Source organism: Scardinius erythrophthalmus (genome assembly GCF_964197995.2).
Source record: "Scardinius erythrophthalmus genome assembly, chromosome: 2".
In the NCBI taxonomy this organism is placed as follows: Eukaryota; Metazoa; Chordata; class Actinopteri; order Cypriniformes; family Leuciscidae; genus Scardinius; species Scardinius erythrophthalmus.
The window spans coordinates 53,723,585-53,750,855 of NC_138222.1; the positions used below are offsets into that span (position 1 = coordinate 53,723,585).

At 40.5% G+C, this 27,271-nt stretch overlaps 2 protein-coding genes across 2 annotated transcripts; one reads left to right on the top strand and one right to left on the bottom strand.

Moving 5' to 3' along the window:
* Positions 1-8,343: 8,343 nt before the first annotated feature.
* LOC308705164 (snaclec 7-like) lies at positions 8,344-8,733 on the top strand (the record flags this gene model as incomplete). The annotated part of the gene is made up of 1 exon (XM_081390056.1): positions 8,344-8,733. One exon carries the CDS (start codon positions 8,344-8,346, stop codon positions 8,731-8,733), a length of 390 nt encoding a protein of 129 aa, XP_081246182.1.
* A 16,130-nt stretch (positions 8,734-24,863) lies between these two features.
* On the bottom strand, positions 24,864-26,723 carry LOC308682520 (uncharacterized protein). The gene is made up of 6 exons (XM_081352273.1): positions 26,634-26,723; positions 26,171-26,524; positions 25,731-26,102; positions 25,525-25,653; positions 25,186-25,232; positions 24,864-25,108 (listed from the first exon to the last, which is right to left on the bottom strand). The coding sequence occupies exons 1-6, from the start codon at positions 26,701-26,703 to the stop codon at positions 24,980-24,982; spliced, it is 1,101 nt and encodes a 366-aa protein (XP_081208399.1). The 5' UTR covers positions 26,704-26,723; the 3' UTR covers positions 24,864-24,979.
* Positions 26,724-27,271: the final 548 nt, after the last annotated feature.

Here is a 27,271-nt window from a genome sequence, read left to right on the forward strand (position 1 = left end):
TAGATTAATTTTGAAATTAATCTAGATTAATCTAGATTAAAATGGCTCATTTGAATTCTGCCGAAGGCATTCAGAATATGTGTGCTACCCAAATAATGACTATAAAAGTAGCCTAAGTCTTTGAGAACGGGTTTCTCAAGCCAGGTGGCGCTTTAGACCAGGGGCTCATCTCCTGTTTCCAAAATGCATCACAAACTCCTTGAGAAAGCTGTTCTACTCATAGACTGTAAAAGGTTACTTCTGTACTGTTACCGTCCGTAGGCAACATTAGGTAGGCCTATGTTATTATCAACTACTATAGGCTATCAATTAGGGATGGGCGATATGGCCTAAAATCTATATTGTGATATACATTGCAGCCTCTTGTGATAACGATATACAGTATATTATAATAAAACCATTTCAAAACAGGTTACACAGACCCTGCTAAACAACTGCTAAATTTATTTTTTTTAAAGGGTATATGTAGTTTTGAGAACATATATTGTGCAAAACTGTAAGTATACAACGTAATTTTGCAGATAAATAAAATTTAAGTACACTAGCTGCAGAGATCTTAAGTAGGTCTAATGTTTATTATAGCTTTGAGCTTATGAAACCCCAAATTTAAAGTTATAATATTGTCTAACTGATGTCTTTTCAGTTAAAAAAGAAACACAACAACGATTCTTAAAATCGGGCCTAGACAGAGATTATGTGTTAACGTTACACCACTAAGATATATTGGAATGAGAATAATACGCGCGCGCTGGTAGGCTATTCAGTGATATCATGTTTCGTTTTGAATTTGAGGTGGTAGAACGGATTAGTCGTGTGTTAACTAAAACCGTTACCCCACACAGTCTGATAGTTTGCTGCTGTTTGTCGGACGGCTTAAATCCGAACCAAGTCCAAATAATGGATGTTGCAGCTTTCACTTACAGCCGTGTTTACTTAAGATGACGACGAATATGCGTTGCAGCCGGGTTTACCTCGCGGCCGCGGGTAGATTGCGTCATCATAGCTTGTGTAGTAGAGCCATCTCCCAACCCAAGGGGCCAAGATGGCGAAGAGGTAGGAGGTGTTTTTGAAGTGTCGTCGGGAAAGTTTTAGGTTGGATGATATTACAACCAAAATAGTGTACACATTTTATATGAATGAACAAATACATGAGATTGGTGATTAATCTCTCAATTTGAAGCGAATTTATGGGCAGAAGAAAACATAAACAAGCTCCAGTTGTTACCGTGGCAGTGCCTGCACATGAGTCAAAGATGGATCATGTTCAAAGTGCATGTAACGTAATCATGGAAGCTACCTTTTCATCAGAGGAAAAACACGAATCGAAGTTGGAAGAGACAACGAACAAATGGTTTGACTCTCAACCCAAACTCTGTGATCTCCTTGCTACTCCTCTTCCTGACACCCCAATTAAACCGAGTTTGAAAAAGTCTAAACGCGAGCACAGTGAGCGTTATGACACTTCTGCTGAAATTTTGGCGGCTATTCGCGAGTTTCGCGATGAGATGTTTCAAAAAATTTCAACAATTGACAAGACAACCGCCGTTACTGCAACGCAAATTGAAAGTTTGTCTTCGACCGTACATCAGCTTGTTTCTGAGGTGACCAGTCACAAGGAGGCGTTGAAAGTCGTGTCTGCTGAGATACAGGATCTTAAACATGTGAGCACAACTTTGAAAGAAGAGGTTGGAGATTGCAAGCGGTACAGTTGGAGGTGGACGCTGAAGCTGCACGGGGTGCAGGAAAAAGATGGAGAGGATACCAGGCGTGTTGCAGTCAATATCCTTGGCAAGGTGGTACCTGGAATCAGTGAGAAGATGGAGGATGCAGTGGATATCGCCCATCGTCTCGGCCCGCGAAGAAATGATGGTGCACACAGATCTATAATTATCCTATTTGCTCTTCGCCGTTTCCGGGATGCTGTCTGGCAAGCTGCCAGAGGTTGTAAGTTTCTCCGCGACAACAAGCTGCGACTTACTGAGGCCTTATCCCCTGAGGACAGGGTGGCAAGAGAAAAACTTTGGCCCTTGGTCAAGAAAGCCCGAGATGAAGGGAAAAAGGCTTCTTTTCGTGGATCGTTTGCTCTAATTGACGGGAAGAGATTTGATTTTGCCAAAGTGTAGGCCTATAGTATGCATTGCATTCTTCCGTTCTTTCCTGGGTTGAGGTCAGCTATTGTATTATAGCTGATTACCCTGGTAAATGAATGCCTCATATTTGGTCAAAGACTGATTTATTAACGTTCAAATCTTCAATACTCATGTCTAAACTTGACTCTTGTTATGTCTTGTTTTGATTTTCGCTTGCACTGATTAATATATGTGCCATTTCATTTGGCTTTTTTTTTTTTTTTTTTTTTTTTTCTCCATAAAGAAATTTTATTTCTGTTTTTTTGGCGGGAGAGTCATGTTTAAGAAGTGATTATCTAGGTTCAAGATAAGTCATTTTGTTTGTTCTATGACCTCAGTGGTTTGTATATCATTCCTTCCTTTAAAGTAAAGTTTCCGTACAGTTTCTTCAGTCGTTGTTACATACTTTATTCTTTCTTTTTGTCTTTTTCTTCTTGTTATGGATTTCAAGTTTAGTTCGTTTTCTGTTATGTCCTTAAATGTAAGAGGTATGCGTGATGTGGTAAAGAGGAAAGCTATTTTTTTATTTTGTAAAAGCTGCGAAACTGATTTAATTTTTCTTCAGGAAACACACTCTTGTGAGTTGGATGTTAAATTCTGGAAGAATCAATGGGGAAATTTAATTTATTATAGCCATGGTTCTAATCACTCAGCTGGGGTTTCAATTCTTCTGCACAAATTTAAGGGTCAAATTCTGGAGGTAATAACTTCAAGTGAAGGTAGATGGATTATTATGACATTAAAGCAAGATAACTCAACTTTTATTATTTGCAATTTGTATGGCTGTAACACCCTCTCTGCAAACAAAATATTATTTTCTCAAATTACTTGTAAATTGACAGAATTGCTGGATAAATACCCGGGCTCCTTTCTAGTTGTAGGCGGAGATTTTAATGAATGTTTAGATAACACACTGGACAGATTTCCTCCTAGAAGCAATGAAGGTCTCAATATTATTCATAATTCTAATAATATTTTATCAATATGTTCTTCTCTCTCCCTCACTGATCCTTGGCGTTTCTTTCATCCTGACACGCAGGACTTTACTTGGTCAAATGGTAAAATGTCGTTAAAATCTAGAATTGATTTCTTTTTAGTTTCATCATCAGCCCTGCAATTTGTTAAAAGTGTATCTCATTCGTATGCTCCCCTTTCTGATCATAAACAAATAATTTTGAAATTAGGCTGTAATGATGATAGTCGGAAGTTACGCGGTTATTGGAAATTTAATAACTGTCTTTTAAATGATAATATCTTCAATGACAATATAAAAAAATTAATTAAATATATGTTTTCTGATCAAATTCATAATGAGTACAGAGCCAATTGGGAATTTTTTAAATACAGAGCTAGACAAATAGCTATAAAAAGAAGTAAAGATTTAAAAATATCGAAAAATAAAAAAATAGCTGAACAAATAGAAAGAATAAATTCTTTGTTGATAGGTAATATATCTCAGGAAGAGGAGTTAGAATTAAGACAATTACATCTACAAATTAATCAAGCATATCTGGATATTGCCAAAGGTGCCTTTGTCAGGTCCAGGGCTAAATGGCTGGAAGAAGGAGAGGTGAATTCTAGTTATTTTTTCGCTTTAGAGAAAAGGAACTGCAAACGAAATTCTCTGACTGTTCTTAATATTAATGGCGTCAACTGCACAGATTCTAATTTGATATCTAATTTTGTCACAGCCTTCTACAAAAACATTTACACATCTGTGTTTGATAAACACAATTGCGAAAATTTTATAAAGAAGGTTCAAGCTCATGTTCCAGTTATTGATACTGACTTTAAAGCCCTCTGTGATTCTGATTTGACTATTGAGGAAATTCGAATAGCGCTTCACTCAATGAAGAAAGGAAAATCTCCAGGCAGTGATGGATTAACTGTTGAGTTTTATATTCATTTTTGGGAGTTAATCAAACAACCATTGCTTTGTATGTACAAAGAATGTATTGATTCAAAAGAAATGACAGCATCAATGAAACAAGGCATCATCTCTCTTGTTCCCAAACCAGACAAGGATACTCTTTTAATAGACAATTGGCGTCCAATTACGCTCCTGACTATTGATTATAAAATTTTAGCCTTGGTTTTTGCTAATAGATTAAAGGTCAAGCTTAATCAGGTTGTTGCAGAGACACAATCAGGTTTTATGAAAGATAGACATATCAGTAACAACATAAGACTTATTTTAGATCTTTTAGACTATACAGATTTTATACATTCTAAAGCCATGATTCTTTTCCTAGATTTTTATAAAGCTTTTGACACCCTTGAGCATGAATTTCTTTTGCAGACTCTTAAATTATTTGGTTTTGGTGACTTTTTTGTTAATATTATTGAAATGTTTTATAGAGATATTAGCAGCTCTGTCTTAATAAGTTTTAATACTTCTAAAAGATTTTTCATTACCCGCGGTGTCAGACAGGGCTGTCCAATTTCCCCCTTTTTGTTTATTTTAGTTACAGAACTTTTATCTTTAAGTATTATCCATGAACAAAGCTTGGAAGGTATATCCATCTTTGATAGAGAAATTAAAATCTCCCAGTTGGCGGATGACACAACTCTCTTTTTAAAAGATAAGAGTCAATTAGCCAAGGCTATAAATGTAATTGAGCAGTTTTCATGTGCTTCTGGATTGAAACTGAATATGTCCAAGTGTGAGATAATGACGCTCTATAAAAGTGATGATTCTTCAATTGATGGTATCTCTGTTAAAGAGACTGTAAGGTATCTTGGTATTTATTTAACAAAAAATGTAACCACTCGACAACAGCTAAATTTTTCTGGACGGATCAAGAAAACAAAAAATATCTTTAATCTTTGGCTTCAAAGAGACCTTTCCCTTTATGGGAGGGTTCTTTTGTCCAAAGCAGAAGGATTATCTCGTTTTGTATATCCTTCTCTTTCCCTTTTTGTTAATGACTCTTCTGCTAAAGGAATAAACAAAATTTTTCTAGACTTTATATGGAAAAATAAACCGCACAAGCTCAAAAAAACAGTCCTCTCAAATTGTCGAAAAAAAGGTGGACTTGAAGTGTTAGATTTTAGTGATACAGTGAACACCTTTCGGATAAATTGGATCAAAAAATGCTTAACAAATCCTAATTCTATATGGTTTTTTATCCCAAATCATATCTTTACCAAAATTGGTGGCCTTCCCTTTATATTGAAATGTAACTACTTGCCTAACAGATTGCCAGTTGCACTTTCTAAATTTCATCAGCAGGCCCTTCTTGCTTGGAAGTTATGCTACACCCACAATTTTTCACCTCATAAAACCTTTCTATGGAACAACTCTAATATAATGATTAGGAATAAATCTGTTTTTCTCTCTACATGGTTTAATAGGAATATAATTGGAATTCTCTCAATTTTTGATAAATCTGGTAACTTTTTATCTTATGAAGAATTTATGTCTGTTCATAATTTCCCTTTACCGTTTAAAGAATATAATGCAGTGCTTAAGGCAATCCCTTCCGGTCTAAGTCAACTTGTTAAGTGTCATCTAACCTTTAATAAGAATGTCACCAAAGAACCTGACTTGATCTTAGATGGTATAAATATACTTAGTAAGAAATGTAATAATAAGCATATTCGACATATTTTTCAGAGTAAAAAATATAATGTTGCTAAAGGCAAATTTTATTGGGCCTCTTTTATTGAACTTATAGACTGGAAGGAAGCCTGGTTGTTACCTCATAAGTATTGTATTTCTAATAAGACTAAGGAAGTTCATTTTAAGATTTTACATAAAATATACCCAGTGAATGATTCTGTTGCAAAATATATGGATGTTGACAGTTCTTGCTCATTTTGTGGGAATAAGGATGAAACACTGATCCATTTATTTTTCCAATGTGAAAAAACTCAAAACTTCTGGAATAGGTTATATCTCCATATTGGCAAGCACCTTGATTCTTCCAAATCCTTCCAATTAAAGGATATAATCTGTTACTATAAAGAAGATAAAGCTAGTACTTCAATTAATTACATTGTAAATTTTTTTATTTTGTTTGGAAAAATTTTTATTCACAAGCAAAAATTCTCTAAATCGCAGCCTACATTTCCGCATTTCTTAATTGAAATTGATACATTTTTGAAATCTCTAAGGTTGATTAAAAACAAGAAAAGTGATAGATTCTTGAAATATTATGATGATATTTTTGATAATACCACTGATGCATAATGTTTCCTCTGTGTATGTCTTTTATTTACTTATTTTGTATTTATATTTATTTTTATATGTGAAGCTTTACATATATTGATATAATTTAATTCCTGTAGGAGTTCTATTTGTTTTGTCTGTTATATTGGATTGTTATTTGATACATATTCAATAAAAAAAAAAAAAAAAAAAAAAAAAAAAATCTCCCAACCCAACTTGGGGAATAGATTAACGGCGATATTTTTTTTTATCGCGCGATACGTTAACGCCGATAACGGCCCACCACTAATATATATATATATATATATATATATATATATATATATATATATATATATATATATATATATATATATATATATATATATATATATATGATCGTTGGCGTGGGTTTCAACGTATGCACACTCTGATCAATGTTTTGAAGTTCCAGGTGTGGTCATTCTTCAGACAACTTACGATTCAGATCTGCTGCATTGCAGACAAAAATATTGACTTGCCATTTAAGAATTGGGTCTAAAAAAAAAGAAAGAAAAAGGAAGTGAGATTTGAATAAAGCTGGGTTTTCCTCACTTTAATGAGTTTATCTACTAATGTTTGACTTTTCCCCCCTCTTTTCCTCTTCTTGAATCTTCTCTGCTCCTATTCTGCTCAATATTTTGCCCAACAAAGTCAAAACATAATACACAAACTGATTACTGATTCAATAATATTTATTTGAATATATATACATTTACTGTATCACCTACTTCTCTGAATCCGAGCATGGTTGAACCAAACCAGTCTGTTTCAGGGCAGATTGTAGATTTTGCTCATATACAGGCTTTATAACCCAGATTTAAAAGTGTTGTATATCAGGATGTCACACATTTTGTTACTTTTGTATTTGCTGGAATGGATCAGCCGATGCATGGAGAAGTGTGACAGAACATGTGTTACTCAAATACTAAAAGGAAAAGCCTGACCCTCTAAACATGCCATTAATGCTGAGCATTCACAAAGTGAGGAGGCAAATATTGTCAGCTGGGACAATGGAGAATCAAACAATGTATATTTAATCTATACAGTGAAGATTATGCACTGTTATTTTACAGTACGTACCTAAACTACCTAATCTGTATCTAGCTACTGTTAGATCTACCTGGAAAAAAAAACAGAAAAACACTGTTTATTTCATTTGTATCTTTGTTCTATTGTGTTTATTTGTGCTTTTGCTCGTAATTTGATTATTTGTTCTTATTATATTACCTGTCTTTAATATTTTTTAATTTATAATTTATAATCCATATTATTTATATTTTATATTCATAATGTAAGTAAATTTACTAGCCAATGGTGACTCGAGCTTCAGTGTGTCCAATGAGGATTCAAGGGTCAAAATAAAAGTTTCTACAAAATCTACAAAAACACTAGCAGCTTTTTTGTGTGCGTGCATGTGTGTGTGTGTGTGTGTGTGTGTGAGACAGTCTTACAGGCATAAAAACACAAATTTGCATTTGCATCATGTTTTCTTTGCTTCAGCATGATTTGGATATTTGTTACACAAATACTTGCCTGATGTTCTGGTTGGTCAGTGCCTTCCAGTTTTTTTATTGTCTCTCACAGAAATAAAAAACACCCCTTTATCGCTGAGCACACACAAAGGCTGCGCTGAGTAGATCATCTGTAGAAATGAAGGCTGCCGTCGCTGTGCTCCTGTTTTTGAGTCTCTTTAGACTGAGCTTCAGTCTCTACAGAAAACACTTCTTTGTGAATACATTAATGACCTGGGAAGATGCACAAACGTACTGCAGAGAACACCATGATGACCTGTCCACTGTCAATAGAGAAGAGGCACGACTGCTCTCTGCAAATCTCAGAGTCAATTATTATTGGTTTTGGATTGGACTGCACATAAGTCCTAACAACCCAGAACAATGGATTTGGTCTGGAGGTGAGAATGAAGAATTTTACAATTGGGACACTGGCGAACCGACATTGGCGAACCCATACATTGAAAAGTGTTGCATTGTAATAAAATATAATTATAAACTGCACAACGCTATGTGCTCGTCGACTCGACCATTTTACTGTATGCAGGTCTTTGAGCCCATTCTGGTGCAGGAGAACAAGACGTGGGATGAAGCCCTGGACTACTGCAGACAGACCTACACTGACCTGGCGAGTCTGAGATCTCAGACGATTATGGCAGAGGCGATAAAAAACACCCTGACATCCCAGACAGCTTATGTGTGGACTGGCCTGCGCTTTCTTGCTGGTCATTGGTTTTGGGTCAGTGGACATAATCTTCGATATAAAGCCTGGTCTAAGGAGGGGGAGCTCCAGTGTCCTGCCAGAAATCTGCGCTGTGGAGCTCTGGATAGAGAAAATAATATTTGGAGACCCAACAATTGTGAGGATAAACTGAACTTTCTCTGTCTTAAAAAGCTATAAATGTGCTTTATGCTGCAATATACATACATTTCTTCATGTAGGCGTATATATGATATTGATTCTTTTATCAATCATGAATCTATAGAAATCTATTGCTTTACAGTATGTATGTATATGGTCTTTAAAAATAATGGATTTTTAATCTTTCATTTTAGTTGTGTCAACATATACATTGTCTTGTAAAACAATGTTTAGCTAAAATCTTTTATGGGCTTGCAGAGACACTATAAATAATATGTACTATTGTTAAAATACAAGATTTAGATTCTCAGTTAAATTTTAATAGCCATGTTAAAAAGATCAAGGTCAATCTTAATCAAAAGTTATTAAATTATTTAACTTTTGTTCATGCTTTGTTGTTTTTAAACTCAATGATATTTTCACATTGCCTATATCAAACGGATTTACAGTTTGGTCAAGGACAATCCAGGCTGTAATGTATCAGATTGAATGTCTTTATAACCATGCCTTGAAAATTGTAAATATAAGATTCTAAGTTTTGCTCAGACTGCCTTCTTAGTGAAATGTGCAATTTTGGAATTCACAGCCTGATCATTTAAATTCTGCTGCAAGTTTTAATATTGTTAAAAAAACAAAGTCTTGGTTAATTCAGCAACAAACTTATTTCATGTTTTTTATTTTACTTTTTTTATTACTGTTGTTGTAATTGTAGTCTATAAAAGGCCCTTCAAGACACAAGTGTTGCAAATTAGCTTTAGCTAAGCACTACAAGCAGTTGTATCTGTTTATTGTATCTGTCCCTTTCCAAATAAACTGAAAAAAATATATACATTTTGATGTGATATAACAGGAATTGCTCACTTGTATGTTATGTTTACCACACCACAAATGTTCCTCCATTCAAAATTAGACATGGTTTTGGTCAGCTTTTGTGTACACTATTCCCATATGTGCGTGTACTGTGTGTGGACAGGCCAGGTTGGCTGCTTTGGATATATCAGGATTCACGAGCCAGCAGCATACTCTGTTGTTGGGTTTTCACTGTGCAAAAGAAAAAAAATATGAACACACAATCAAAGATCATCATGACAATGTTCTTTTTATATAAGCTACATCTTGCATGATAATAATAATAATAATAATAATAATAAAAAATCCTCATCTTGGAACATCTTGGTCTGTCTGGACGAATAAAAGGATAATAAAATATTTTACTCTTGTTCATAGTTTTGGGATATATTTGCTGACACGGGCAGGGTTGCCACCTTCAGTGAGGCAAAATAAGGGACATCCTTACAGTGCCAATTTTTTTTAATTTTTTTTTATAAATATTAAAATAACAATGTGTCAAGAGCTTAACTGATTATTTCATCATGGCAACTTACATCTCAACAATAAACCATGAGAAAACATGGAATCAAGTATGTGAACTTGCAACATAACATTTTACTATTTTACATTTGATTCTTTTATTTATTTCTTAATAACTCTTCAGTATATGTTGGTGTGCCTTGAGCAGTTATTCTGAAACAGTAGTCACGTTTTTGACAATTTTGCATGGATGGGATGATTCTATGAATTTTATCTATTTATTACTTAAATTATGACTACATTATTATGTAATTATGTGTCCCATTTTTATTTGAATAATTTCACACTTTTTAAACTTTTTTAAATGCCATACATTGTGTATGACACATAGGGCCATCATTTATTATTCATATGATATGATTAATATTTATAAACAATGAATTAATAAATAAGATTAATTATGATCTATTAATTCATCTAATATCTAATAATGTCTACAAATATAATAGTTCCCTTTCGTGGTCACTCCGAGTTACGTCGGATGACGACGATTGGGGTTTCGCTTAGAAGCCTATCACCTTCGAGTATATAAAACGAGCCAATGGCAATGAAATGCCATGGGTCTGCGGAATTTGCATAGCGTAACTCCGCCCGCCGCAGGGGGTATATAAGGAAGTGCGCTGGCAACATGCAGATATGTTTTTCGCTTCGGAGCCGAGAACTTCTCCACTCCTGCAAGCCAAATATTCTGAGTTATTCTTCTCATTCCCTTCGAGACGAGCGAACTCTCCGGTGTTGGTGTGACGGCGATTTCAGCGAGTGCTCACTACCCTGCTGATCTGCTCAGTGATCTGACAGATAGTGTGTTTCTCCCTGTTCGCTTCAACATTCGCGGAGTTTTTCCTCTCACAAAAAGAGCATTGCACGCGGCACGTCTTTTTAAAGATGCCTCGCCCGTGCACTTCTGGTTGCGGTCGCGACATATTCTTTTCTGATGGGCACAATCTCTGCTTAGCGTGTTTGGGCGTTGATCACGCTAAAGCAGCGTTTGTGGATGACTCATGTTCCCATTGCGGGAACATGACCATCTCCATGCTGCGGTCGAGACTCAATGAGATCGTCAGAGCGAGAGTCCCCTCATCCACACCCCGATCTACGGTCTCCCCAGGAGGCTGTACTTCGGCTGGTGGCCAGGGTGACCTGAGGGTGACTGTGTGGGACATACCGCCGACACGTCCACGGTCCACACACCCCTCTTCAGCATCGGTACCCGCGAGTGTCCAAACCGAGACCGCTGGTCCCTCTACGGAGGCCCCGCGCGTTTCGTTTGGCGCTCCAGAAGAGGATACGATGTCGATCGCTGCATCACAAGGTGGGCGTGAGTCCTCGGGAAGTGAGGATTTGGCTGTGTTGCCGCCCTCGGGCGTGCCAGCATTGCCCGAGTCTGATCCCGAGCTGACTGCCATGCTTTCCGGGGCAGCCGCGGCCATTGGATTAGAGTGGTCCCCGCCACCAGATCCGGTGCGCTCGCGGCTGGATGATTGGTTTTTGGGAGCGGCCGCTGACACCCGTCGCCGCCCAACCCCAATACCATTCTTCCCGGAAGTGCATGAGGAAGTCACGCGGTCCTGGAAGGCTCCCATGTCCTCCCGCGATCGTTCGTCGGCTTTCTCCGCCTTTCCTCCCCTCGATAGAGCTGATGCTTGTGGGTACACTGGGATTCCCACGGTTGAACGTTCTGTCGCGATGCAGCTGTGTCCGGCAAGCGCTTCATCACGTGGTGATCCAAAGCACCCGTCCAAAGCCTGTAGATTCTCGTCTACCATGGTGGCGAAGTCTTACAGAGCGGCGGGACAGGCAGCTGCTTCTCTGCATGCCATGGCCATCTTGCAGGTTTACCAGGCCAAGATGCTCCGTGATATGCACGAGGGTAGGACAGACCCAGGGCTCTTTGATGAGCTGCGTGCCGCCACCGACCTCGCTCTCCGGGTGACGAAGGTGACTGCGCGCTCCCTGGGTTTGGTGATGTCCACAGCTGTGGTCCAGGAGCGACATCTCTGGCTGAACCTGGCCGATATGCGTGAGCCCGAGCGGACTCGTCTGCTTGACGCTCCCATATCCCAGGCCGGCCTTTTCGGCGGTGCAGTCGAGGACTTTGCCCAACAGTTCTCGACTGCCCAGAAGCAGACTGAGGCGATTAAGCACATTCTGCCCCGACGCTCCGCTGCTCAGCCGTCGGCCCAGAATCCTCAGCCTGCTCGCCGCCGAGGGCGCCCTCCCGCGGCTCCCGCCCCTCCCGCACGGCCCCAGCAGCAGCCTTCATCTGGGCCGCGTCGTGGAGGAAGCCGTAGGAAGGCGCCACAGCCCTCTCCAGCCCCGCAGCCCGCTAAACGCCAGGCTAAGTGGCGCTCCTGAGACGGGCAGCTCAGGATTGGCTTTCCTTTCTGTCCAGGAGGTGGTAGCAGGGCCACTCCTTCCCCCGGTGGAGGGCCGGGGGAGAATCTTTTGTTCTCCACTCCCCGCTGCTCGTCCCACGACGGGCAGCACCCTAATGTGGTTAAAGACAGAATCGAATTCCCCAATCCTGAGCCCACAGAGCCCGAGGGCCACAGTGCGCGCCACCCTCGGGTCCCGCCACTGCCGCCCTCCTCTGTCCCAGAGGTGCGGGATGACAGCACGCGCCGCCCACGGGCCACGCTCCTCTCATCCCCCTCTGTCGCCAGACCCCTGCCAGAGCACGCCCCCGTGGGACGCGCGTCCTCCCCTGGCCTCCTCTGGCAGGACGCGGTTAATGACCGTGCCCCCGCACAGGGCCGCTATGCCACCCTCGCCGGTGTCGGTCATTCCGCCTCGCTGCCCCACCGACGGTACGTCTGTGGTTCGTATGACCCCGCTGGTGCACTTTCTGGAGGCCTGGCTAGAGCTTCCCAGACTGTCCCGCTGGGTCGCGAGAACCGTCAGGCTCGGCTACGCGATTCAGTTCGCGCGATCTCCTCCCCGCTTCAGGGGAGTCCGCTTCACTATGGTCGGTGGCAATGCCCCTGTCATGAGAGCGGAGGTCGCCACCCTGCTGGCGAAGGGTGCGATCGAGATTGTCCCTCCAGCCGAAATGAAGTCCGGCTTCTACAGCCCTTACTTCATTGTACCCAAGAAGTCCGGTGGGTTACGGCCAATCCTCGACCTGCGCGTCTTGAACCGCTCCCTTCACAGGCTGCCGTTCAAGATGCTAACGGCCAAACACATCCTCCAGTGTGTGCGGCCGCAGGATTGGACCTGAAGGACGACCTGAAGGACGCCTACTTCCATGTCTCCATTTTACCTCGACACAGACCGTTTCTACGGTTTGCTTTCGAGGGGCAGGCATACCAGTACGCGGTTCTCCCTTTCGGGCTAGCCCTGTCTCCTCGCGTCTTTACGAAGGTCGTCGAGGCAGCCCTTGTTCCCCTCCGGGAACACGGGGTTCGCATCCTGAACTATCTCGACGACTGGCTGATCCTAGCTCACTCTCGAGACCAGGTCTGCGAACACAGGGACCTAGTGCTCCGGCACCTAGCTCGTCTGGGCCTTCGGGTCAACTGGGAGAAGAGCAAACTCTGCCCCGTGCAGAGGATCTCTTTTCTCGGTATGGAGATCGACTCGGTCGCCATGTGCGCGCAGCTTACGAGCGAGCGCGCGCAGTCACTGCTGACTTGTCTTCGTCAGTTCGAGGGCAAGAGTGCGGTTCCACTGAAACTTTTTCAGAGGCTCCTGGGGCATATGGCATCCGCAGCGGCAGTAACGCCGCTGGGATTGCTTCATATGAGACCGCTTCAGCTTTGGCTTCGCAATCGAGTCCCGAGGTGGGCATGGCAACACGGCACGCTCCAAGTCCCAGTGACTCCAGCCTGCCGTCAGACCTTCACCCCGTGGGCGAACCTCAGTTTTCTACGGGCCGGAGTGCCCTTAGAACGAGTTTCCCGGCATGTTGTTGTATCAACAGATGCCTCCAACACGGGCTGGGGCGCCATGTGCAATGGTCATGCTGCCGCGGGCTCCTGGACAGGACCCCAGCGCCTTTGGCATGTCAATTGCCTCGAGTTGCTGGCTGTACGTCTCGCCCTGCACCGCTTCCATGCGCTGCTCAGGGGTCAGCACGTACTAGTCCGATCAGACAATACCGCAACAGTAGCGTACATCAACCATCAAGGTGGTCTACGCTCCCGCCGTATGTCGCAACTCGCTCGCCACCTCCTCATATGGAGTCAGAAGCATCTGAGGTCGCTTCGAGCCATTTATATCCCGGGACACCTGAACCAGGCGGCCGACGAGCTGTCTCGAGTTCGGCCTCTCGCTGGAGAATGGCGACTCCATCCCCGGACGGTTCAGCTGATTTGGGATCAGTTCGGCGACGCACAGGTAGACCTGTTTGCCTCCCACGACTCGTCCCATTGCGACCTGTTTTATTCCCTGACCGAGGGCACGCTCGGCACGGATGCACTGGCGCACAGCTGGCCGCGGGGCCTACGCAAGTATGCGTTTCCCCCAGTGAGCCTTCTTGCGCAGACCTTGCGCAAGATCAGGGAGGACGAGGAGCAGGTCATTCTGGTTGCCCCGTATTGGCCCAACCGGACCTGGTTCTCCGAACTAGTACTCCTCGCGACAGCACCTCCCTGGCCGATTCCTCTGAGGAAGGACCTCCTTTCTCAGGGACGGGGCACCTTATGGCACCCTCGTCCCGATCTTTGGAACCTCCACGTGTGGCTCCTGGACGGGACGAGGCAGGTTTGAGTACCCTACCACCTGCGGTGGTGGCTACCATCACTTCCGCTAGAGCATCGTCCACGAGACATGCCTATGCGTTGAAGTGGAACCTCTTCGTCAACTGGTGTTCTTCTAAACATCAAGAACCCACGAAATGCCCGATCAGTGTCGTGCTTTCCTTCCTGCAAGAAGGGTTGGAGCGAAGGCTGTCTCCCTCCACCCTGAAAGTGTATGTTGCCGCCATTGCCGCACATCACGAAGCAGTCGATGGTAAGTCTTTGGGGAAGCACGATCTGATCGTCAGGTTCCTGAGGGGAGCGAGGAGACTAAATCCTCCTCGTCCTCCCCTCGTACCCTCTTGGGACCTCTCAGTGGTTCTAACTGCCCTGCAGAGTGCTCCATTTGAGCCTTTGCAATCAGTGGAGCTTAAGTTCCTGTCAATGAAGACAGCGCTCCTGGTTGCATTGGCCTCCATCAAGAGGGTAGGGGACCTGCAGGCATTTTCGGTTGACGAAGCATGCCTGGAATTCGGGCCGGCTGACTCTCACGTGATCCTGAGACCCCGGCTTGGATATGTGCCCAAGGTTCCTACCACACCCTTTCGAGACCAGGTAGTGAACCTGCAAGCGCTGCCCTTGGAGGAGGCAGACCCAGCCTTGGCACTGCTCTGTCCAGTACGCGCCCTCCGTGCTTACGTAGACAGAACGCGGTGTTTCAGGACCTCAGACCAGCTCTTTGTCTGTCATGGTGGGAAGCTGAAGGGAAAGGCTCTCTCCAAGCAAAGGTTATCCCACTGGATAGTGGATACCATTGCTTTGGCATACCAGCAGCAAGGTTGTCCGTGCCCCCTTGGTGTGAAAGCCCACTCCACACGTAGTGTGGCTTCCTCTTGGGCTCTAGCGCATGGCGCCTCGCTAACAGACATTTGTAGAGCTGCAGGCTGGGCGACACCCAACACATTCGCGAGATTCTATAATCTCCGCGTAGAGCCAGTTTCTTCTCATGTACTCGCTTCAACCAGCCGGTGCTAGATTCTGCTCAGGTGTCTTCGCTTGCTCGCCATTCCTCTCCACGGACGGGATACGTGCGATATTTCTCTCAGGTGAGTCTGATAAGCTCTGAGTTTCCTCCAGCACTGGTGACGTCAACGCCTGACTTATGCCATTTGCCATAACGCAGCTTTTGCGCTTGACTAGGTGCCTCCATGTGCATGGTTCCCCCTCTGGGCGACCCCCACATGTGTATTCCACTGTAAGTCTCCTTTTGAGCGTGTGTCTTTCCCTTGGCAAGCCACCTTGCCACCCTGGGGTTTAAAATTCCACCTGCGGCTGGACACCCCAGTGATTCTCCATATGCATCCCTCTGGGTCATATGTGTATTCTAAGTCCCCCCCATCAATGGCTGGGCATGATTGCATATTTCTCTCTGAGATATGCTTCCCAGCGTACCTTGGTATCCCTGTGTTAAGTAGGACTCCTTCGTTCGTGCTAGTCTCACAACAGGGAGCTCAGACTTACGCAGGGCACTGCGAGGTGGCGTGATTAGACTGGAACCCCAATCGTCGTCATCCGACGTAACTCGGAGTGACCACGAAAGGGAACGTCTCGGTTACGGATGTAACCCTCGTTCCCTGAGTGGGAACGGAGACGTTACGTCTTCCTGCCACTTCCGCTGTACCGCTGAAAAACGCTTGGGTCCAGTCTCGACTCCTCAGCGAAGACATATCTGCATGTTGCCAGCGCACTTCCTTATATACCCCCTGCGGCGGGCGGAGTTACGCTATGCAAATTCTGCAGACCCATGGCATTTCATTGCCATTGGCTCGTTTTATATACTCGAAGGTGATAGGCTTCTAAGCGAAACCCCAATCGTCGTCATCCGACGTAACGTCTCCGTTCCCACTCAGGGAACGAGGGTTACATCCGTAACCGAGACGTTACCCGTCTACCAAACTCTGACAATGTATGGGATATTATATTAAGAGGTTATATAAAAAAAAGGCCTATATCTTTAAACACAAAGGCAACTTGCTAATTTTGGATAAGATCGGCCTAATATTGAAACTATACGCAAAATTAACATGAATCTCCTTAATGCGTCTACTGAAATGTGTTGTTTGTAGTCTATTCCGGATCACTGGTATTCCTTTTTATCACGATAAATTTGTATTGGATGTGTATGGTTGCTGTAAACATTTGTAAGCACAACTGATGCTGGCGCGCGCAGTAAATAGGCTTGTTTGAGCTGAGCAAAATCTGCGCAGAACCGATCACCGGTGATCGGCGCGAGATGCATGCCGGTTAGAAATTTGTCCGAGTGCGGTCCGCCTTGCTCTGATGTCATGCTGACGTATGTCAAAAACTCTCGCGAGCGCAACGTGCACGTGTCGGATTCTGCAGTCGAGCGCAGTTGCTCTCCACTAGGGATGTTAACCGATGACCGTTTAACCGATGGTTGACCGTATCAACGTTAACCGATCAAAGTTGTCGGTAGTCGGTAAAAAAAAAAAAAAAAAAGTGATCTCTAAATTAGGCTATTATAGACAGTGGACTAAATGCTACTACGGTTAGCCATCTCATTCCAAGATCTTTTTGTGTGAAGTGAACAAATCCCTCACACTCAATCCCTCACACTCGCCTGTTTGTACTTAAAAAAACAATAAAAACATTTGGCGCGCACTCACAAGGTTTGCGAAAAGTAAAGGCTACAGGCTAAAACACTCGAGGTTAGAGCCAGGGCAGACGACAGGATAAAGCGTGCAAAGAAAAGTAGTGTGTGGGATCATTTCACCAAAAAGAATGACACAGATGTAAGTTGCAACTTGTGTGATACAGTGCATAAATACAGTAGTAGCACATCATCTACGATGTAAGGTGATGATGATCATCATCTTTCTTTATTATTGTTAGCACTACCTCAAACTAAAGCGGCGTCTCTTCGGAGCTGTCATTTTCTTAAATGAGCCGCGGCAATGTTTCAAATGAGCTTTTAACGCTAGACAATCGCCTTTATTTTCAACGCGATCACCTTGTACCCAAACCATTTCGAAACTAAGGAGCCATTTGTCCTCAGATTACATAAAAGCTCTTCGGCGCCGCGTTTGCGCGACTCATGTTTCGCGCTGTAGGGAATTTAAAAAAGTGACGTGAGCGTGGGGCAGAGCGGCAGAGAGATGCGACAGAGTTGCAAAATTGCAGGCGCGGCTCGAAATGGCTGTTATTTCAAATAGCGTAGCATATTAATTTAAACTAATCGGTTAACCGGTTTCAACTGGCTAATGAGGCTCGGTGGTCGGTCAAGAAAATGTTTAGTTTTCGCCATCCCTACTACTCTCCACTGACTCTGCTGATCAAAAGCATGATGGGAAACAACTTGCTGACGACACAGCTTAATGTTAAGAGGTGTGTTCGACATCGGCTGCGGCTGGATGTAACCGATTGGCGAGAGTAGCCGCGTGCAGGCGGGGTGGAGCTGCAAACGGAGACGTGAAGTCGGACACTTTCTGGTTCCCGTAGTGACCGCTCACGTGGTGTTTGCATACTTTACAACAGCTAAAGTGAAATAAATGCAATATTTGTCAAATAATACACAGATGTTAGGGACATAAGAGACATTTTCATTCAATATTTTATGTACTGCTTCATACAGCGTCTGTTTGAACAAGAATAAAGGTCAACATAAGCTACTATCAATGAAGTGGAGTCTACGTTTTTTAATCAGTTTTAATTTGATAAACATGACACAATATAACATCACAACTACATGAAAAGAGTGTTTACTGTTATAAAAAAACTGATTTGTGAGCTTTAGAGGAGCTAAAGGTGTTCGAATAAACATGAAACACACGTGATCGTTGTCATGCAATGAATCCGGCCAATCATGGAACAGCTGGGTCGTCATCATAACAAAAAGCTTACACAAAAACTCTTGCTTATTGATATAAACAAGTCATTTATCTTTCATCCAAAGCCCTTGTTTTATTTACAACTATTTAATGGACACTTTTTACATTTCTGAGGTTCTCAGATCCAATATAATTTTGGTTGGGTAAACGTTAATAGTGGTGAATGGGAGTATAGTGGTAATGTAGTGGTGAACTACAGCAAATATGACTTTGCATTCCCATTTTTCTCCAATTTCTTTTAGATATTTTAATGCCAATAACACAAATCATAGTGTTATAAATATAAAATGTAAAAATTTATAAGAATTTTGGTAGATTTACAATACCATAGGAAATAACCATGGAAATGCGTCATCACAGTTAGTAAAATCTCCAAACAACACAATGCAATCACTAGTATGACTTTGACACTAGTCACTTGACACTAGTATGTCAAGTGAATTACGGGTCATTGGACAGGCGTCCAATCACAACTGACTTCCGGAAAAGGGTAAGTAACCAATGACATTTGAGGTTAATAAAACAGTAAGTCCCGCCCCTTGACTGCCAAAAATAAAAGTGTTCAAGGGAGCAAAAGCAGCAGGCGAGAGGAGATCCAGGGGGGCAATGTTTCATAAAAAACTGAAGCTTCCCTGGGCTCCGCCATTGATTAGCAGACCATCACCTGCTGTTAGCATTCATTGACTCCCATTCATTTTGGCGTAAGCATTTTGGCGTAAGATGTAAAGCAAATAACTTTACATCTGAGGCGTTTAAAGAATCCATTTGTCCATTATTTATTTCTAAAGAAACACAAAAATGTATAAAGGCTCCATTACCTTGTATCTTACGTTAGAACAGAACTTAAATTCCATCCAGTTTAATAGCAACATGTGCACGAGCGTGAATCCCGCGATATCCATCTTTGATCTCACAGGTGTCAGATCCACTGCGAGAAGAGAGAACTGTCCGGCTTGCCTGCGCTTTTTTCACTCCTCCTCTCACTGCACCCGCTTACACTCGCATACATTTCAGGCGAGGCAAGGCGCATCTCAAACAAGCCTATTTACAGCGCGCCAGCATCAGTTGTGCGCTCCGTTAATTTTATCATTGATTTTTCTGCCATAATGTCGTGTGTTCCGTATTTTCTTACATCTGTTTAGAACTAGCTGTGGTCGACAAGTGAATGAATCAATCTTCTGAGTCGGTTCTTTTTCGTGAGGTGGACAGACAGGTTAGGAATTGGAATTGGTTCGAGATTCGATCAGAATCATTTGGACGGTTCAAGCACTGAATCGCTTTGGAACTGTAGCCTAGGCTATCACCCAGTCCAAAAAAAAAAAAAAAAACCTTAGTAGGATGCTATTCAGCAGAAAAAAACCCGATTATGAATATGTTATCAGTTGAAACAAACCTGCAAAAGCGTCCTATTTTTGGCAGCAATAAAGAAGTTCTTCTGGTCATAGGCTACAGCCGCTGAATGACTACAGAAGATAAAGTCACAGACAAAAGACTCAAAAACCTTGCAACAGGCAACAACAGTAACCTACACGAAACACTGAAAGTATCATGGTGCACATAACCATGACATGCTGTATTGTTGTTTGGCAGGGTTGTTAGGCATGCACTTTACATATGCAAAACTGTAAAGTTTCAATGGGCACACTGCAACAGAATGTTGTTTTGTTCTGTTTTGTAATGATGTTTGGTTCTCGAAAGCACATTTACCCGCCTGACAAACACTGAGCAGTCACTCACTCAGTCTTATTAAAAAAACGATCGACTCTTATGAATCTGTTGTTTGTAGGCTATTGAATCAAAATCACACAGCGCAAATTGGTGTTGTCGGGTTCACAAACAAAAGACTCATATCCGTTTATTCTGTTCATCAAATAATGTATAGCCTAGCCCTAGCATGACCAGTGCATATCTGAAAGAAGGTGCTAGAAGTGTATTCATTTTTAAATTTTGTCATGTCTGAATCAAAATTAACCAAGAACTATGTTGTAGTCAGTGGTATTTTATACAAAATGAATAAATGAAAATATGTTACTAAATATTTGGTTTATTTAGTAGCGTATTAAGATTATGCCACTGCAAAAATTCAGTAAAAAGAATTCGGTTACATTTTATTTTAAGGTGTCAGTATTACAGTGTAATTATACATTTAAGTCCTGAGTAATAATAATTAACTACATGTAGCCTACTTACTATAGGGTTAGGATTAGGATGAGGGTTTGGTTTAGGGTTGATTGCATGTAATTATGCATAATTTATAGTTATTACTACAGTAATTACATGTAACATATGTAACAATGACACTGTAAAATAAAGTGTTACCAAGAATTCTGTAAATGCAATTTATTTCTGATTTGATAAACTGATCATAATCTGGCAACAAATTGTTGGGGGCTATAAAAGTAAATGCAATATTCCATTGATTGCTTTATTCTAAACATTTCTTTCTTAAAATACTCAAATAATTTTTAATGGAACCATCAATAAACCAGAATCTGAGCTATTAAATTGCCTATGATACCCATCCCTGGAAAAAAACATGTAAATATATATATATATATATATATATATATATATATATATATATATATATATATATATATATATATATATATATATATATATATATATATATATATATATATATATATATATATTTTATTATAATGATTCTTCTGTATATTTGTGTAAAACCATGGACACTATTTGGTTGTTTACTCTTATTTTTGCTTGGATCAGGTTTTCTTTTCTATCAGCATATTTGCAATGATTTCTTTAAATATTTGTTACACAAATTCTTGAAGGGTGTGGCCTTCTGATTGGCCAATGCCTTGCAGCCTTATTTATTGGTCTCTCATTTGAGACAAATTTGAGATTTATGATAACATTATAGCTGAGCTCACACAAAGGCATTACGGTGTAGATCATCTGTATAGGAATGAAGGCTGCAGTCACAGTGTTCTTTCTTTTGAGTCTCTTTAGACCGAATTACAGTCTCAGAACACACTTTTTTGTGACTAAAAAATGACCTGGAAAGATGCACAAACGTACTGCAGAAATTACCATGATGACCTGTCCACTGTTAATAAAGAAGAGGCACAACTGATCTCTAGGGATACAAATTTCACATCTCGATTTAACTGGATTGGACAATACATAAGCCCTAACAACCCAGGAGAATGGATCTGGTCGGGAGGTGAAGTGGAAGCAATTGACAACTGGGATAGTAGACTGCCAAATGGTGACACTGCAGAGTGTGGCGGGCTAAAACAATCCACTTCTAAACTTCACAATTTTCCGTGCTCTCAGATGCTGTCATTTTACTGTATGGAGCTCGTTGGCCCAATTTTGGTCTATAAGAATAAGACGTGGGATGAAGCCCTGGGCTACTGCAGACAGACCTACACTGACCTGGCGAGTCTGAGATCTCAGATGATTATGGCAGAGGCGATAAATAACACCATAACATCTCAGACAGCTTATGTGTGGACTGGCCTGCGCTTTCTTGCTGGTCATTGGTTTTGGGTCAGTGGTGATGATCTTCAATATAAAGCCTGGTTCACGGAGGGGGAGCTCCAGTGTCCTGCCAGAAATCATTTTATTTAAAGGGTGGTGGGGATTGTGGTGATTGTGGTGGGGAGTTTGCTCAAACTATGGCAGCGATACAGCGAATAGTTGTTCTAAAAGACGGCGCAGTCGGCGGAGCGCTTTCACAGACCAGTGAAAGTTTACTGTCAGTTAAGTCCTATTCAGACGCTGATGTTGTTTCTCATGGGCTCGTCCGGTATTTTAAACATTTACAGGGGTGAGTCGGTGATTTTATTGCCGTCCGAATCCATAATGTCAATGTTTTTTCTCACCCAACCCGCGTAAAAATCCCTGGCCAAATTATCTAGGCCTACTGTTTTATGACAAAAACAGTAGATATGTGGTAGCCTAATTTAATTGCCGTCTGAATCCACATCTCTGAGTTTACAAAAAGAGATTCAAAATTCACTGTTTAAATCCTTTTTGATCTCTGCCGTGCACCGTACGTAAGATGTACACTTTTATTACAGAAATGCTGGAAAGTATTTACAAGAACAATATTTCATCACAGCTCCACCTCAGCGAACAAAAATGGGAAAGAGAAGAAAGCACGTAAAAATTTTAAATGGTTATTATAGCAGCAATATGTGATACAATTTTAAAATATAGGCTAGGCAATTATAGTTTGGATTATTTTTTTTTTATAATATCCAATGAGTAGGGGAGCGCGGGGCACAACGTAACACGGGACTAGTTGTAACACGCTTGTTTTAAATACTTCCGCACATGCTTGGATGACGAAACTTTGTGTATTTACTAGTTGCCATATCAACACTGTATAGAAAAAAAAAATCCGCCAAATTTTTTATTTTTTTGGAAGATATCCATAGACATTTATTAAACCATAGCAAAAGTAAATTTCTTACTTAAGTAAATTTTTCATCTCTATTTTTTGTGTTTATTTAAAACAAGACAAATCTAATATTATTTCAATCTCCAAGATGTTATTTAACAGTTGAGATAGTTATTTAATGCTTCTCTAACTAGCAGAAGACACTAGCCGGGTTTAAATCCCAGTTGTGCAGGCGGGGGCATGTTGTAACACTGCGTTACAATGTGCCCCTATTAGAAATATGCTATTATATTCTATACTTTTTTTAACTTTATTGAGAAAACGTGAGAAAAATGTGAATAAAGACTGAGAGTCAATGTTCAGAAATTACTAATTATTTTTTTTTTAAATATGTTGTATAGCTTTGTTTTCATGTGTTCATAGTCAAAACTCAAAAATGAGTTTATATTTAAATATTAAAAATTGCCATTGTTTTATATGAAAAAGTTTTTTAATTGTATTTTATTTAGAAAACATTTTAGTTTTTTTTTTGTATATTTTTTTTATTAGATCAGATAACATTTTAAGCTGTCATATGTTATGTTACAATGTGCCCCACACGTTACAATGTACCCCACTTATGGGGCATGTTGTCACATTTCACTTCCATTCTTTCGGGGTAAATCAAGAAAAAAGTATATACTGTATTAATAAAACAAAAACGCATAATTGTACTAGACATGTGGGAAATTAATGTGGGAAAAATAAATACTCTGAACCATAAGTAGATTTACACAAACTGAGAAAGTCAAAAAGCGTTACTTTGTGCCCCGCTCTCCCCTACTAATAAATTTCAACTATTTCTAAAGTTCTTCTTTTATTAAGAACACCGCTTTCTCACATAATGCAGTGAAGCAGCAGCGCCTGCACAAGAGAATAATTGATTTTCGAGCCATCGATATCAACCAATTCAGCGCCATCGCCACGGACAGCACCGGGTAACGTTGCACATAAGAAGGTATAGGCTATCTTAAGCAGCTTCCTAAGGTATGGTTCGGGGAACATGACTAGAAATGGTAGACCTTTAGTTAAGTCATACCTTAAGAGTCCTCGTAGCGCGCTAAGAGACAACGTAATCGGGAAACGCAGCCCAGTGCCATAGGCTACTGTAACTTGTTTAACAACAATCCGATTGTTCAGCTGACACAACGTCTTTTCGGAAAAAAAAAAACTTTCAGTAGACTAAAACTCCATAAAACAGTTGTAAAAAGTTGTGAAAATTACGTCTCCTCCATCAGCCGTGTTCAATTCAATATGCCATTTAACCGTAGGTCTATGCATGACGCTGAATTGAAAACATTTTAGTTCTTGAACTGCATTTTAATACAAACTGCTTCACCTTTGCAATTTCGATTCTTAACAGCAGGGGGAGCTGAACAGACAACTGTTATCATCAGTAAACCAGTGAAATTCTACTTCATCTTTTTGAACCTAAATACATGTGCATGTAAAAAAATAAAAAACCCTGATAGTCTAACTGAGTGGCCATGAACAAAGAGAGCAGATTTTTTTATTGAGGGCCACACATTGAATATGTTTAGCCCAGTTCTATTTTGCCCCTCTTAGTCATAAACATAGTATAGTAAACTGCAGTATTTCAATTTGGATTCTCTAATCATAAGTTCACTAATATAAGACATTTCTTTGTGAAAGAATAAGGCCCTCAGCAACTAGAAATACATTTTTGTGAAATGTTTTTCCACCAATGAATTTAAAACTTTTTTCTTGAGCAATCATTCAGTGTTTGTACTGTAACTGGTATAAGCTTGTTGTGGATAATAATAGAATCAAGTTTTTGTAAGACAATGCCGTTTGTTTTATTAGAGCTCACAATAGCATTCAGATACATCAAATACAACTAATGAACACATAGGCCAATATTACTTTAATTTAAATGTTATATCACAGAATTATTATTTACTACTGTAACCTCTCGCAGCTGAGTACACTACATGTGTGCTTGAGCTTCTTTCAGTCTCGTGTTTGTTTGTGTTTCTTCCAGGGAAATGTACTGCTGCGTAGCTTATCTCCTCTGGTACACCCTAAAACCAACACCAAAGTACTCAATACACATAGCTAAACCAATAAAACAAAGCAATGTAGTATATTTAAATGTTACCTCATTAGCAGGAGACGAAGAAAGAGTTGTTTGTAATGGCTGGGTTTCTGCAAAGAATATGCAGAATATGCTTTCTTTATAGTTATGACATGATATTTACACATTTTGGTATGTTATACGTACATGTGTATTTTGCAGTAGGTAATCAAACCTCTCAATGATAAAATCAACATTTTGTTGTATTTTACAATTGAACATTAAATTCAGGCTGATTTAATTTAATCTTTTGGACAGTTATACCTTTTATTTTTATGTAATATAATCAGTGTCAGTAATGCTCTAATAATCAACATTATCATACAATACTGTCTCAATATTCTTAAAATACAAATGGCTTACCAGAAAATGTTTCTTGTCGTTTTTGTGCTCTCTTACATAGAAGGATAGCGATGATCATCAAGCACAATATATTTGTTACTACCAAAACTGGGACCTTTAAGTCAGTCCAGGCCATCTCAGAAATTGGTTCTAAGATTTAAAAAAGTCAAAATATTCAAACTGCAATTAAAATGATTTAATGTATCATATATAAATAATTTTCTCACCTCCAATATTAATCATACTTCCATTTCCAAACAGTATCTCTCCACACATGGCCACAGCGCAGTAGTAAGTCCCAGCGTCAGTTAAACTGAGATTGGGGAGATTGTAGATACAAGACTGTGTATGGAAATCTTTCTCAGAGCTCTTATTGCATTGATCGTTTCTGTTTCCATGCTTGTAAAGGATTCCTGGATGTGTATCTCCTGATTCTTGTCTAAACCAGTAGATGCTGTGATTTCCTTCACATCTTTCAGTGAGAACAGTACAGTGAAGATTCACAGAGTCTCCTGGGTTAAACTCATGCTCATTTACTCCAGTACTCAAGTCCACTGCTGACAAAAACTGCTTAATGTGGTGATGTCTTTTATTTACCCCTAAAATTAGAATAGGATTATACATTATATATATATTATATATATATAGTTTTTCTAGGTTTACTTACCTTTATAGTTTAAAAACAGCCCATTACCGAAAGTTATATGATCATAGTCACGAGCACCGCAGTAATAGATTCCAGTGTCTGATGGCTTTAAGTCTTTTATAATTAAAGTAAAATATTTATTTTTCTTTACAGCTGTCAATCTTGTGTCGTTTTTGAAGTCTCCGTAAAACGTTGGTGTTAAAGCATCAGTATAGAGACTGAGGATGCATGTTGGAGCTTCTCCCAGAGATTGCTTGAACCAGGAGACGTAGTTCTCGTGGTCTTCAGATATCAAGCACTCTAAAGTTACAGTTTCACCTGCAGCGAAGGTCTCCAGGACTTTCTTTTGAACTACAGCAGCAGATGTGATGAAGCCTGAGAAGAAAAAGCACGAGCAGGACCATCAGAGCAGATCAGAAAAACACCATTTCATAAATATAAGGTTAACTTTGCAGAACAAATCTCTCTTCCAGAGCAAACACACCTGTCCTAGAGAGTAGAAAAAATATCAGAAGTTTTAACATAGTTGAGGTCCTCTGTGCATTAGGCAACATCTTATGGAGCGTTTGTAAGACGTGTGGGTGTGAAACGCCTGGGTTTGGAGGAGTCAAGCCTTGTTTTTGCCTTGTAGATGATGTCTGGGTCTGATTGGCTGTTGTCATTTTTGCATTCAGGCTGTCTGACCCAAGACGTATAGCATGTGATGTGGCTTATCTTTTGCTCTTATGCTTATTATTGGAGTCTCTGTGAATTTTGTGTAATGATCAACTGGTAATATTTAATCTTTGTGAACTCTCATTTTCAGTTTTTGACCAATTTTCTTTCTTTCTTTCTTTCTTACACAGCAAGCTCAGAATAAAATACATTTATTTGATCAAATATATTGATAACCACTAGTTGTGCAATGGATCACTAAACTCACGGTTGGGATCATATTACGGTATTACGGTCAGCAAAAAAAGTAATAAAAATTGTATTACTTAAAGCCCACTTTTAAGTACATCGATAACACAGCAAAAATGTAGCTTTACATGTAACATTAAATTAAAGATTTAATTAACTTTAAATGTAACATTATTAAAGACAAGTGAACAGTCAGTAATAAAATATAAAATAAGATCA